We start from the raw sequence: 12,716 nt of genomic DNA, 5'->3' as shown, positions 1-12,716 counted from the left end.
TACTGTTATAAATAATACTCTTGTTTGCTGAGTAGTTCACTCCATGTAGGGTTGCTTAGGCAACCACAGTGGTAGAAGGAACCATCAGTCCTAATCTTTCATCTCTGTTTGTGTCTATATACCTTGTCCTACAACATCAAAGTCCTCTCATAAAAGGTAGAGCATGCCTCCAATCCTTTGACCTTGGGCTTGGCCATCTGTCTAGACAGAAGTTTGTTAGTAGATATGAATGTGACAAGGCAGCCAGCTGAAATGTGCATGTGCAGTTTAGGTGTTCCTTTCTGTGCCTCTGACACAGCCAACACAAGAGCTTTTCCTAGGTGGCTGCTGACCTTTCCGCCTGAGACCCAGAATAGACACACGTGGAACACAGACCACACAGCTGACCAGGGACTCGCAGAGGGAGTACAGTCACCGGAGCCATCACAGCCTGTGGCGAGGCTCCTCCACTCCACCTGCACTCCCATGAGCAAAATGAATGTGTATGCCTCTCGCAGCGGTTCTCAACCTGTGGGTCGCGACCCCTGAAAATACATCTTGCATATCAGATATTTACATTACGATTCATAACAGTAGCAAAATTACAGTTATGAAGTGGCAATGAAAATAATTTTATGGTTGGGGGTCACCACAACATGAGGAACTGTATCAAAGGGTCGCGGCATTAGGAAGGTTGAGAACCAATGGTAGGTTTCACAGCAGTAGCTGGCCCACACGGACACAAAGCACTGTTACACAGCTGAGAACGTGGCTCACGATCTGAGGAAGGCACAAATGCTCCATAGGGAACTAAGAGAATCAGATGTATATTTAGGAGTTAAATATAAAACACATTTAGATTTCTTGATGGCACTGTGAGAATCGGGGTTCAATTCTGAAAGAAGAAAGAAGCTGCAAGGGATGATGTACTTGGTTCCAATTCACACCAACCCTATGCACTAACCTCTGCCCATTTCAATGTATTGGCCACAGGAGTCGCCAGATTTTCCTGTCCCAGCTCTAAGCAGGCACAGCATATTCCGTAACCACTCTGACCGTAGCCTCCCCTCATTCTTGAATACAGCTGCTGCCCTGTGTCCTGTGTGTCTGTACCCTACTCACACTCTCTCATTTTTCACTGTTAACCTGCCATCTCTGCTGGCTTTGTCTTTCCTGTCTCAGTGCTGGCAGTTGAGAGGGGAACCAGCCTGCCATCTGAGCCACGGCAGAATTGTAAAGACGATGTCATGGCAAAGGCTACGGTGAGATCACCAACTATGAAACAGAGGACAGACAGAAGGAAATGCTGCTAGAAAGAGTTGACCCAATTAGCTTCCATGAATGCCATAATCCCCAAGAGGGTGGAAACTTTTCTTTTTTTGCATGATAGAAAGTCAAGAAGTGAACTGTAGTGAAAGCCCACGAGCTTTCTGCTCACGATTCCTTTTCTAGAAATTGCTTCTGTTTCATTCCTTCCTCAGATAATAGCAAGAGCTGTTATGTTGGTACAACATAACCCTGCCCTTTTTTTTTTTTTCAGTCCTGATGGGCCCTTGACCCCAAATGCTCCAGGAATCCTTCCTCTGGGACTTGGAATTGAGAATTGAGAGACTCGAGATTGGGACGTATTATGAGCTGGTTATGTAATGTCACTGCTCCAGGGCAGACTTTCTCAGCTCCAGTCCTACTAACATCTGGGCTCAGATAATTCTGTGTTCTGAGATATGGGGGTGGGGATGTCTTGAGCATGGTAAGATGTTTGCCAGTATCCCTCATCCCTGACCTCTACCCTCTAGATGCCAGTGGCAAACAGACTCCAGAGTCATGACAATCAAAAATGTCTCCAGACATAGCCAAGTGCTCCCGGGGGGGGTCAAAGTTGTCCCCCCTCTTGAAAACCACTGCTGGAGAGAGAGAGAGAGAGAGAGAGAGAACCTGTGAATTTGTGCCGTTGAGGCCCCAAGACTGCCCCAGTTGCTGTTCTTCCTCTAAATCTATGTGCTCAACTCTTTTCTAAATTCACTGAGATGGATACTTCTGCATCCCCAAAATAAATGTCTTTTAAAAACATGGCTATCTATAATTGGTTTCCATTATAAGCAACCCAAAGAACGGCGGTATCATGTGATAAGCATTCAATAAATACTTTTAGTGTGCAAGTTCATCACATAAAAATCCATTGGAAAGCCAGTAAAGTGGGGGGAGGGGAACCAAAGTGCAAGGGCCTCAAGTCCCCCAAAGTAGGGGGTCACCCACGGTCTTACCATCACCCACAAACTGGAGCAGGGCCAGGTCTATCTGCCTCTTCCAAGGTGAGCCCTTCTGGAGGGCAATTCCATAACCAGTGGTAGCAAAGATGTACCCACTCCCGATGGTCACCAGCTTGCAGCCTTCATCCCGCCCAGCCTTGTAATTCAAGACCGCCGCATCATAGATGAAAGCGTCCAGTTTCCTGCAATGACAAGAAACCAGGGAGTCATGGGAATGGCGGGGTTCCATCTCAGGGCCCAGCTCCCAGCCCAATCCAGCACCACACACTTTCTTTCCCATGGGAGACAATGGCTCAGGGCCGCTCCATCCTCTCATCATAAAAGGATCTATTTTTAATGAAGAGATAAAAGCCAGAACTTTTTTCTCCAAGTTACAAGAAGCAGCTAAATAAAGACGTGAAGAATCCTTATGCCCAAGTGAGTAAACAGTTGAGTTTGCTGGTTTAAGTGTTGCCCTTAGTACTCCCAACAGTGGAGGACAGCGGCCTATTTAGAAAGGCTGAATCAGAACGAAGTAAACTATTAAGGGGCAGGACGATTCGGGAGTAGCAGGCAGGCAAGGGACTCAATAAGAATAAGGTCTCTTCCTCCCAAAAGAAACATGCTTACTGTGTATTCATATTACAAAAATATGATGTAATAATTTTTAGAAACCCAAATAATGTAGAAAATACTAACAATACAAGTACAATTAAAATTGCCCATAATTCCATAACTCAGAGGCAATCGTATTGGTGAACAACCTTCCAAATTAAAAAAAATTTTTTTTTGATTTGAAAGAGAGAAAGAAAGAGAGGAAGAAAGAGAGAGAGGGAAAGAGAAACACTGATTTGTTGTTCCACTTATTTATGCATTTATTGGTTGATTCTTGTATATGCCCTGAATGGGGATCGAACCCACCTTGGTGTATTGGGACAATGCTCTAACCAACTGAGCTACCTGGCCCAGGCCCAATCTTCCAAACTTTTTGCGCATGTGCACACACATGCACAGAGTCACACACATACACACACCTTTTTTAAAACAGGGTTGGTAACTTTTCTGAAAAGACAAGATAATAACTAGTTTAAGCTTTGCGGGCCATAGGGTCTCTGTTGCAATGACTCAACTCTGCCGTTGTGACATGTTATGGGCCGAGTTGTGTCCCCCTCCCCCCACATTCATATGTTGAAGTCCTAACCCCCAGCATCTCACAATACGATCTTATTTGGAGATGGGGTCATTGCAGATGTTATTGTTAAGATGAGGTCATATTGGAATAGGGAGGGCCCCTCCTCTATTATGACTGGTGCCCTCATGGGAGGGGAGGAGTGGGCACAGACGCACAGGGAGACGCCCTGGGAAGGTGGGAGTGATGCTGCCACAGGTCCAGGAACCACCAGAGGCTGGGGGAGAGGCGGAGCAGCTCCTTCCCCGATGCCCTCGGAGAAGGCACGGCCCTGTCAGCACCTTGACCTCAGACTTCCAGGCTCCAGGACTATGAGACAAATAACCTTGTTGTTTAACCCTCACCGTTTGTGGGATGTGTTATGGCAGCACTAGGAACTACGCACAGCATGGAAGGAAGCAGCCATAGATAATATATAAATGAATGGACTCAGCTCTGTTCCAGTAAAAGGCTACTTACAACAAGAGATTGGCCCATGGGCCGTTGTTTGCCAACCTTGTTTTAACCACCCCCCACCCCCGAAATAGAATTTTACCAGGCAAACTATTTCACAAATTGCGTTCTCTTCTCATTTCACATCATACACAGTGAACATGTTTCATGTCAACAAACAAAGCACTTTCCTAGGATACATTTATTTTTATTGAGGTATGACGTATATAAAATAAAGTGCTAGATAAAAATTGACATATGCACACATACTTGAAATCATCATGCAGATCAAGGTATGGGACATTTTCATCATCTCAGAAGTCCTCTATGCCCCTCCCAGTCACGTCCCCTCCAAAAGGCTAGCGCCATATAATCCCCTCCATGGCACGGCTGTGCCTCATTCATTCCCGAGATCTCTATTAGCGGGTGTGCATATTGTTTCCAATTTTTTAAGTTATTTAACGAGGCAGGAATGACCACCATTGAACATGGGGATGGATACTCAATTCTAAAGTAGGTAGGAAAATGAAATTGGAGATAACTCCACTTCTTTGGCAACTTCTCAACATGACTGCCTTTCTTTCTTTAACAAGAAAACATAAAACAGTGAAGCAAAGAAAAATAAAAGTGGCAGGGAGAGGACGTAAAATGCTGCCTCCTTTCAGAGACAGCTGCTGAAGGATGCCCTATGGGAATGAAAGTATTTGGAAGGTTTACGGCTGTGTTCTTCGTTTTAATTTTTTGTTTCTGTAATGGTGAGAGTTGGAGCGAGCCTACAAGGCTTATCTCACCAACAGAAAGACCCTGAAGCTTGTATCCAAAGCTGCAGGATTGGAGACGTGGTTTTATACTCTGAGCGCATTAAAAGGGGATCAGAGCATCCAAGCAGAAGAGAAAGAAAGCTGGGCTTTGTCAATGGTGATGGTGATCCGGAGCTGACAACCCCTGAGGAAGCAGCCTCTCTGGAGAGCCGGCAAACTGAGACCCAGGGAAACAGGGGCTGGGGAGATTTCAAAGGTCGGTTTGTATGTGGTGGCTGTAGGGGTGTGAGGGGAGCAGTGGACGAGCAGGTAGAAGAGATCTGGGTTCTAGTCCAGCTTTGGCTGATGGTGCGTCCTCAGGAAAGTCACTTCCTTCTTTTGTGTGGCTGGTGGTCCTGCTGAGATGCTCATCGGCTCTGGGATTCTATCATTTCACAAGCCAGCAGTCACCTTCTGTCACTCTCCATAGGGCAGTTGAGACTGGATAACATGTGTTTCCTGAAGACGTCAGTCATGGATGGCATTTGTCCTCTTGATGAAGTGGGTGCTTGCAATGCCTGTACTTCACATATCAAGGTTTCCATGGAGATGCTGAGAACCTGGGTTTTATTAAAACTTTCCAAGCCTCACCCAAATCTTTACTCTCAATTCCTCCAAAAAAAACAAACAAAACAGAAGCACACACCTATGTGTGCACAGGGGCATTCAAATGTCAAGGCCATAAGCTGGTATTCATGGGGTGAAAGTTTTCACCCTCCTATTAGCCCACCACACGCTGATGCATTTTTGGGGTGGAAATCTAAAACTGTACCCATCAATGAGACATGTCCAACGGTGGTTTAAACCATTAAGCACAGATTTCAGCAAATCAATACTGTATTTCATGACAAATCTTTTTCTTCAACTGAAAGAAACATATTCCCATTGTTAGAAAGAAAGAAGTTAAAAATCGCTGACATCCTCAAGAGTGGTCAAAGTCTTTGCGGTCAAAGTCTTTGCGCACAGAGTGGACAATATCTGACCTTTGTGGGCTGCTGGGAATAAGGGGGTCATATAAATAAAGTGTGTGTGCAGTAACCGGCCCATAGCAAATGCTCAGGACACACAGGTGCATCCAATCAAATTCAGATTTTACAGAGGCGCTCACAACTTTCATGCTTTCTACGTGACAAATCCAGTCCTAAGTATTTTATATGCATTATCTCATTTACTCCTTCTCACTATGCACAGATTTACGTCTATTGCCATCCCCACTGTGAGATGAGAAACTGAGTCACGGAGAGGTAAAGCGACTCTTCACCACCGCCCAGCTTAGAAGTGTCAGAAGAGCCTTTGGATTTACAGTGTCTGATACCCAAGGCCACAGAATAATCACTATGTCCATGTGATCCATGAGACTTGTGAAATTAACTAGGGCAGTTCTGTCTATTGCTTATGAAACTCAGACTGGGGGCTACAGCTATATATCAAGCCCAAGGATGTGAAAAAGGAAGCAAGGATGAGATTAGACTAGAGTTTGAAAAGATTTGGTGGGTTGTTCGGCTTCATTGTGTCTCTTTCCCAGCACATGCGTAGTTGTGGACGGTCTGGAGTTACCCCACAGAAGACGTGTCTGGCCCATTTGTTCGGGAGACGTTTAGGCATGGATGGCCAAGGCTTCATGTTGAAGGTAAAGGTAAGGAAGAGGAAAAAGCTGCCTGAAACTGAAGCCAAATTTAGACCAGAAGCACCTGGGCGCTGGAGTTGGGATGCTGAGATGGCGATATGTTAGGCTGCCACATGGCTACTGGCAGCTCTGGGTTTGAAGCATCACAGAGATGAAAGGTTGGCGTGAAAGCGGCCTCAGAACTCAGAGCAGTCAGCTGGGTGCTTGAGGACTCAAAGGCGAGGAGCCCGGTGTGCTTCTCTGTTCCGAGTTTTCTCCTCCTGCTTTTCAAGAGGAAATCGCCTCTGTCCCCACCTCCCCAGCTCTTGCTGAGGTCACATAGCTGCCACCGGCTAAGTGCTTCTCCCACTGGGCGGAGGAGGCTCAAAGATCAGGACAGAGCCCCAGCCAGCCAACTCCATCCAGCCAACTCTACTCCCTAGAGGGCTGATCATTTCTTCCAACATTGGTGACAAATGAAACGACGCCTGGGCTCCCCAGCACGGGGGCTGAAACAGAAGCGAATGAGTGCCGTGCTGGTGTCGTGACATGCCCACCTCCCTGCCAGGCCTGATAGAGGCTGCGTGGGTGCTGTCACCCTCTCCTGTCACCAGCAGTCCTCAAGGGAAGCAAATGATTAAAAATGACAGTGATTCAGAGTGAGAGGGGGAAATAAGACCTCCCTTTTGCAAATTTGCAAAGAAGCAAAGTAAGGACGACTGTCACATGTGCCCCTGCGACTTTAACCCGGCAGCTTCCTGCCAGGTTTGTCGACGGCTTTGGAGAGACGCTACAGCTCGCTGGAGCGTGTAGACAGGGCCCTGTTACCTCACTCAGCCTTTCTTGTACCTGCACGATGGCCTGAAAGTTCACTCCAGACCCAAGACTGTTTGTGGGCAAATCTGATTCCCCCAACACAATGGGAGACCATGGCCCTTTTGAGAAGGGGAGCTTGCGTTGTCACGTGGCTTGACATTTCCTAATCAAAAGTTTCCGGTTTTAGCTCTTCATCTCCTCATGCATGTTTTCAGATGCTCTCGGGGGGAGGGGGGGTCATATTTAGCATATTTAAAGGCTAATTATATAACTAAAGTTAATTATCCATTCATTAACATTCAAGAAGCCTTGAACAAGACATTGACTTGTTCTGATGAATTAATGAAAACGTGTGTGTGTGTGTGTGTGTGTGTGTGTGTGTGTGTGTGTGTGTGTTGGAGGTCTCAAGTGTTACTGAAAGGTAAACATCTCTTTGATGATAACTGCATGTATTTTTTAGGTCACCTTGAAGCCTTGTCAGGAAGGAAACACATCACCCAGCCATTTAGGCCAGTCATGTCTGGGCAAGTGTGGAACATGGATGGGGTTCAGATCCGCCTCTGCCAGCTGTATGGGACCTCTTGGAGCTTCTTATCTGCAAGATGGGGAATAACAGCTCTCTCCCAGGGCTGGCTGTTGGATGGATGAAACAGAAATGAAGGTGTTCTGGAAACTGCAGATCCTAATGCACAACCAGGAGCTTGTAGTGGCAGTAATGACTGCTTTGGGCAGGAAGCAATGGGGATGCAGACCATCTTCAAGCACCCAGACACGGTGCTGTTCATGGGTGAAGGGTACTCGTGGGTCCAAGAATTGGTACCACTGAGGCATGACTACTTTTGCAAGCACCTGCTCAGGCAAGAGCCACTCAACATGCACAGAAACTATACCTGCCATCAGCACAGGATGGTCTAAAACTGGCTTTAGGGAAGTGGCTTAGAATCAATCACATTTTGACTCTAAGTTTGTGAACACAAAATTTAATGCATTTTCAATAAAGAAGCATTTTTCAGAGCAAACTCCATTAAGCTAATTTAATTCCTAGATTGATGTCTTGCATAGCATAGTTAAATTGTTTCCATTTTTTTTTGTAAACTATTTTCACTGTGATCAATTCGTTGGCGTTTAAATTTTATAAGGCTTTGATTCATTGATCAGCATTCGAACCATAACAAATTTTACTGATTTATAACTCCTGCTCTTTTGACGTTTCTTTTGTGGTGATTATTTCCGCAAGTCCGGTGCATCTGGGTCAAAATTGTGCAGAGATCCAACACTGGCCAAGAAGACTGGAGTCATCTATGGGTTCTTAGTCAGTTACAAATTTCACCCTGTGTGCTTTCCGCTGTTGGGAGTTTAATTTGTGTTAATTATTTCTACCAGTAATAGTCACTGTGAATTGGATTTTAAAAAGACTGATGGCTAATATTTACTTTTTAACTGAGACAATGCGGAGCAATTTTGTAAACAGAGACAGAGAGAGGCAGAGATAGAGGGAGGAAGCAAGGGAGGGAAAGAGAGGGGAAGGGAATGATACAGATGGAGGTAAGCACCCAGTAAAACAAAGACAGGGAGAGAGAAAGAGAAAGAGAGATCGAAGGGAAAGAATAATGAAGAGAGTGAGGAAAATACATAGTACGACTCAGAGAGGGAAAGAATAGGAGGGAGATGGACTTACAGGGATAGAATAAGAGACAAAAAGAGGGAGGGAAGGATGGAGACACACAGGGTGAGGAGAGGGGGAGGGAGAGGGAGAGAGGAGAAAGGAGGGGGCGGGGAAACACACACTTCACCTATTGACTAAGAACCTCAAAAACAAGAAAGAGTTAAAATGATACGGCAAACTCCTGCTTTGTTGCTGTTAGATTTCACATTAGACCCACATTAACCATGTCCAAGGAGTTGATAGATCATGTAATGTAGTCTTTTTAATTTTGGGGAAGCCTTGCTAAAGGGCTTCCCAAAGCCGAGGGCAAGTCCTCGGCTGGCATGTAGAGTCAGAGTAACAACACACAGGAAGGTGGGCAGGTCTGTGTACTTCTCTAAGCCTTGAATTCCCCATCTGACCAGAAGAAAAACAATCTCTCCCACATGATTGTACACTGGTTAAGGGGATTTGCCATGAATCTGCCACACATTTGCTATGAATATGCTGGGTGAATTATAAAGCACTATTCAAATGCTATGCTCTGCTCACGCTACAACTCATGTTCTGTGTGACACAGAAAAAGTATTGATTCCTCCTGGAATGTAAATATTTCATAGAGTCAGATGCTCTCGGGGGGAGGGGGGGTCATATTTAGCATATTTAAAGGCTAATTATATAACTAAAGTTAATTATCCATTCATTAACATTCAAGAAGCCTTGAACAAGACATTGACTTGTTCTGATGAATTAATGAAAACGTGTGTGTGTGTGTGTGTGTGTGTGTGTGTGTGTTGGAGGTCTCAAGTGTTACTGAAAGGTAAACATCTCTTTGATGATAACTGCATGTATTTTTTAGGTCACCTTGAAGCCTTGTCAGGAAGGAAACACATCACCCAGCCATTTAGGCCAGTCATGTCTGGGCAAGTGTGGAACATGGATGGGGTTCAGATCCGCCTCTGCCAGCTGTATGGGACCTCTTGGAGCTTCTTATCTGCAAGATGGGGAATAACAGCTCTCTCCCAGGGCTGGCTGTTGGATGGATGAAACAGAAATGAAGGTGTTCTGGAAACTGCAGATCCTAATGCACAACCAGGAGCTTGTAGTGGCAGTAATGACTGCTTTGGGCAGGAAGCAATGGGGATGCAGACCATCTTCAAGCACCCAGACACGGTGCTGTTCATGGGTGAAGGGTACTCGTGGGCCCAAGAATTGGTACCACTGAGGCATGACTACTTTTGCAAGCACCTGCTCAGGCAAGAGCCACTCAACATGCACAGAAACTATACCTGCCATCAGCACAGGATGGTCTAAAACTGGCTTTAGGGAAGTGGCTTAGAATCAATCACATTTTGACTCTAAGTTTGTGAACACAAAATTTAATGCATTTTCAATAAAGAAGCATTTTTCAGAGCAAACTCCATTAAGCTAATTTAATTCCTAGATTGATGTCTTGCATAGCATAGTTAAATTGTTTCCATTTTTTTTTGTAAACTATTTTCACTGTGATCAATTCTTTGGCGTTTAAATTTTATAAGGCTTTGATTCATTGATCAGCATTCGAACCACAACAAATTTTACTGATTTATAACTCCTGCTCTTTTGACGTTTCTTTTGTGGTGATTATTTCCGCAAGTCCGGTGCATCTGGGTCAAAATTGTGCAGAGATCCAAAACTGGCCAAGAACACTGGAGTCATCTATGGATTCTTAGTCAGTTACAAATTTCACCCTGTGTGCTTTCCGCTGTTGGGAGTTTAATTTGTGTTAATTATTTCTACCAGTAATAGTCACTGTGAATTGGATTTTAAAAAGACTGATGGCTAATATTTACTTTTTAACTGAGACAATGCCGAGCAATTTTGTAAACAGAGACAGAGAGAGGCAGAGATAGAGGGAGGAAGCAAGGGAGGGAAAGAGAGAGGGAGGGAATGATACAGATGGAGGTAAGCACCCAGTAAAACAAAGACAGGGAGAGAGAAAGAGAAAGAGAGATCGAAGGGAAAGAATAATAGCACCCAGTAAAACAAAGACAGGGAGAGAGAAAGAGAGATCAAAGGGAAAGAACAAGGAAGAGAGTGAGGAAAATACATAGTACGACTCAGAGAGGGAAAGAATAGGAGGGAGATGGACTTATAGGGAGAGAATAAGAGACAAAGAGGGAGGGAGGGAAGGAGACACACAGGGTGAGGAGACGGGGAGGGAGAGGGAGAGAGAAGAAAGGAGAAAAAAGAGAGAGAAAGAGAGAGAGAGGGGGGGGGGAAACATACTTCACCTATTGACTAAGAAGCTCAAAAACAAGAAAGAGTTAAAATGATACGGCAAACTCCTGCTTTGTTGCTGTTAGATTTCACATTAGACCCACATTAACCATGTCCAAGGAGTTGATAGATCATGTAATGTAGTCTTTTTAATTTTGGGGAAGCCTTGCTAAAGGGCTTCCCAAAGCCGAGGGCAAGTCCTCGGCTGGCATGTAGAGTCAGAGTAACAACACACAGGAAGGTGGGCAGGTCTGTGTACTTCTCTAAGCCTTGAATTCCCCATCTGACCAGAAGAAAAACAATCTCTCCCACATGATTGTACACTGGTTAAGGGGATTTGCCATGAATCTGCCACACATTTGCTATGAATATGCTGGGTGAATTATAAAGCACTATTCAAATGCTATGCTCTGCTCACACTACAACTCATGTTCTGGGTGACACAGAAAAAGTATTGATTCCTCCTGGAATGCAAATATTTTATAGAGCTCCTTAGAATATATTCCTCAAGAGTTGGGATCAGAGCTGACCATTTACTGCAAATCCCAAGGTGCACAGTAGACAATAAAGAATGCTAAAACTGTTTTCTTTGTTCAGATTTTTCTTAAATGTTTACCATGGGCCAGACAGTGCGCTCTTTGCTTGCATAATGCATCTAATCCATACAATGGACTCCTAACGTGGAGGAACCAAAATTAGCACCATTTTATAAAAGGGAAAATGGGGTTTAAGAAGTTCATTTGTCCAAGGTCCCAAAACTGGGCATTAGCAGGGAGAGAATTCGAATTTTGAGCATTATACTGGTAGCGGTAAGTGATGCTGCAGAGCTTGTCATACACGAGGGCTACAAGACAGGGAATCTCAAGGGCCAGAAAACATGAAAATGAAAGAGATAATGGGAAAAGAATCAATATTTGATAAAAACCTTATGTGTCAGACACAGTGCTGGGGACTTTCCCTCAGTCAATTCATTCAATTGTCCAAGGAATTCCAGAAGGCAGGCTCAGGGAGGTTACTGCTCTGCCAAAGGTCACACAGCTGGTAATTATCGGAGCCAGGGTTGGAAACTAGGTATTTCTCGCTCCAAAGTCCGTGTTCTGCACGAGGAGGCCACTCAGAAAACAAATCAATCAATCCATCAATTGGCAGAACAGGACTACAATTTTCAAGACAGTTTGAATACTTTGACCCAGAAATTCTACTTCTTGTGATCATTCCTAGAGAACTATGTGTGGAAGTGTACAAAGGACTCATCGAGGTTTTTAACACAGACACCTGACTAATATCCCCCAGAGGGAAATGGTTAAGTAAACTGTGGTGCATGCATTCCATGGAATTGTTCCCAGCAGTCAGAGAGAAGGAAGGCAAAGACACCTACAGATATGGAGAGCTGTTCAGAACGTATGATTAATTGGAAACCAAACTGCAACATATTGCAAGTTTGATAGCATCCCATAGAATGAAGTTTCATAAGTATGCGTAGACATATGAGTATATGCCAATATGTAACAAAGGTCTAGGACAGTGATGGCGAACCTATGACACGTGTGTCAGAGGTGACACGCGAACTCATTTTTTTGGTTGATTTTTCTTTGTTAAATGGCACTTAAATATACAAAATAAATATCAAAAATATAAGTCTTTGTTTTACTATGGTTGCAAAGATCAAAAAATTTCTATATGTGACACGGCACCAGAGTTAAGTGAGGGTTTTTCAAAATGCTGACACGCCGAGCTCAAA

At 44.5% G+C, this 12,716-nt stretch overlaps 1 protein-coding gene across 1 annotated transcript in view; it reads right to left on the bottom strand.

Moving 5' to 3' along the window:
• Window positions 1–12,716, bottom strand: part of GRIN2A (glutamate receptor, ionotropic, N-methyl D-aspartate 2A) — a 379,799-nt gene that overhangs the window by 31,251 nt on the left and 335,832 nt on the right. The window contains exon 11 of the mRNA XM_005871756.2: window positions 2,244–2,431. Coding sequence (XP_005871818.1) covers window positions 2,244–2,431 — 188 coding nt within the window. The remainder of the gene's footprint in view (window positions 1–2,243; window positions 2,432–12,716) is intronic.

Source organism: Myotis brandtii, unplaced genomic scaffold (genome assembly GCF_000412655.1).
Source record: "Myotis brandtii unplaced genomic scaffold, ASM41265v1 scaffold355, whole genome shotgun sequence".
Lineage (NCBI taxonomy): Eukaryota > Metazoa > Chordata > Mammalia > Chiroptera > Vespertilionidae > Myotis > Myotis brandtii.
This window is presented reverse-complemented; position numbering and strand designations above follow the sequence as displayed.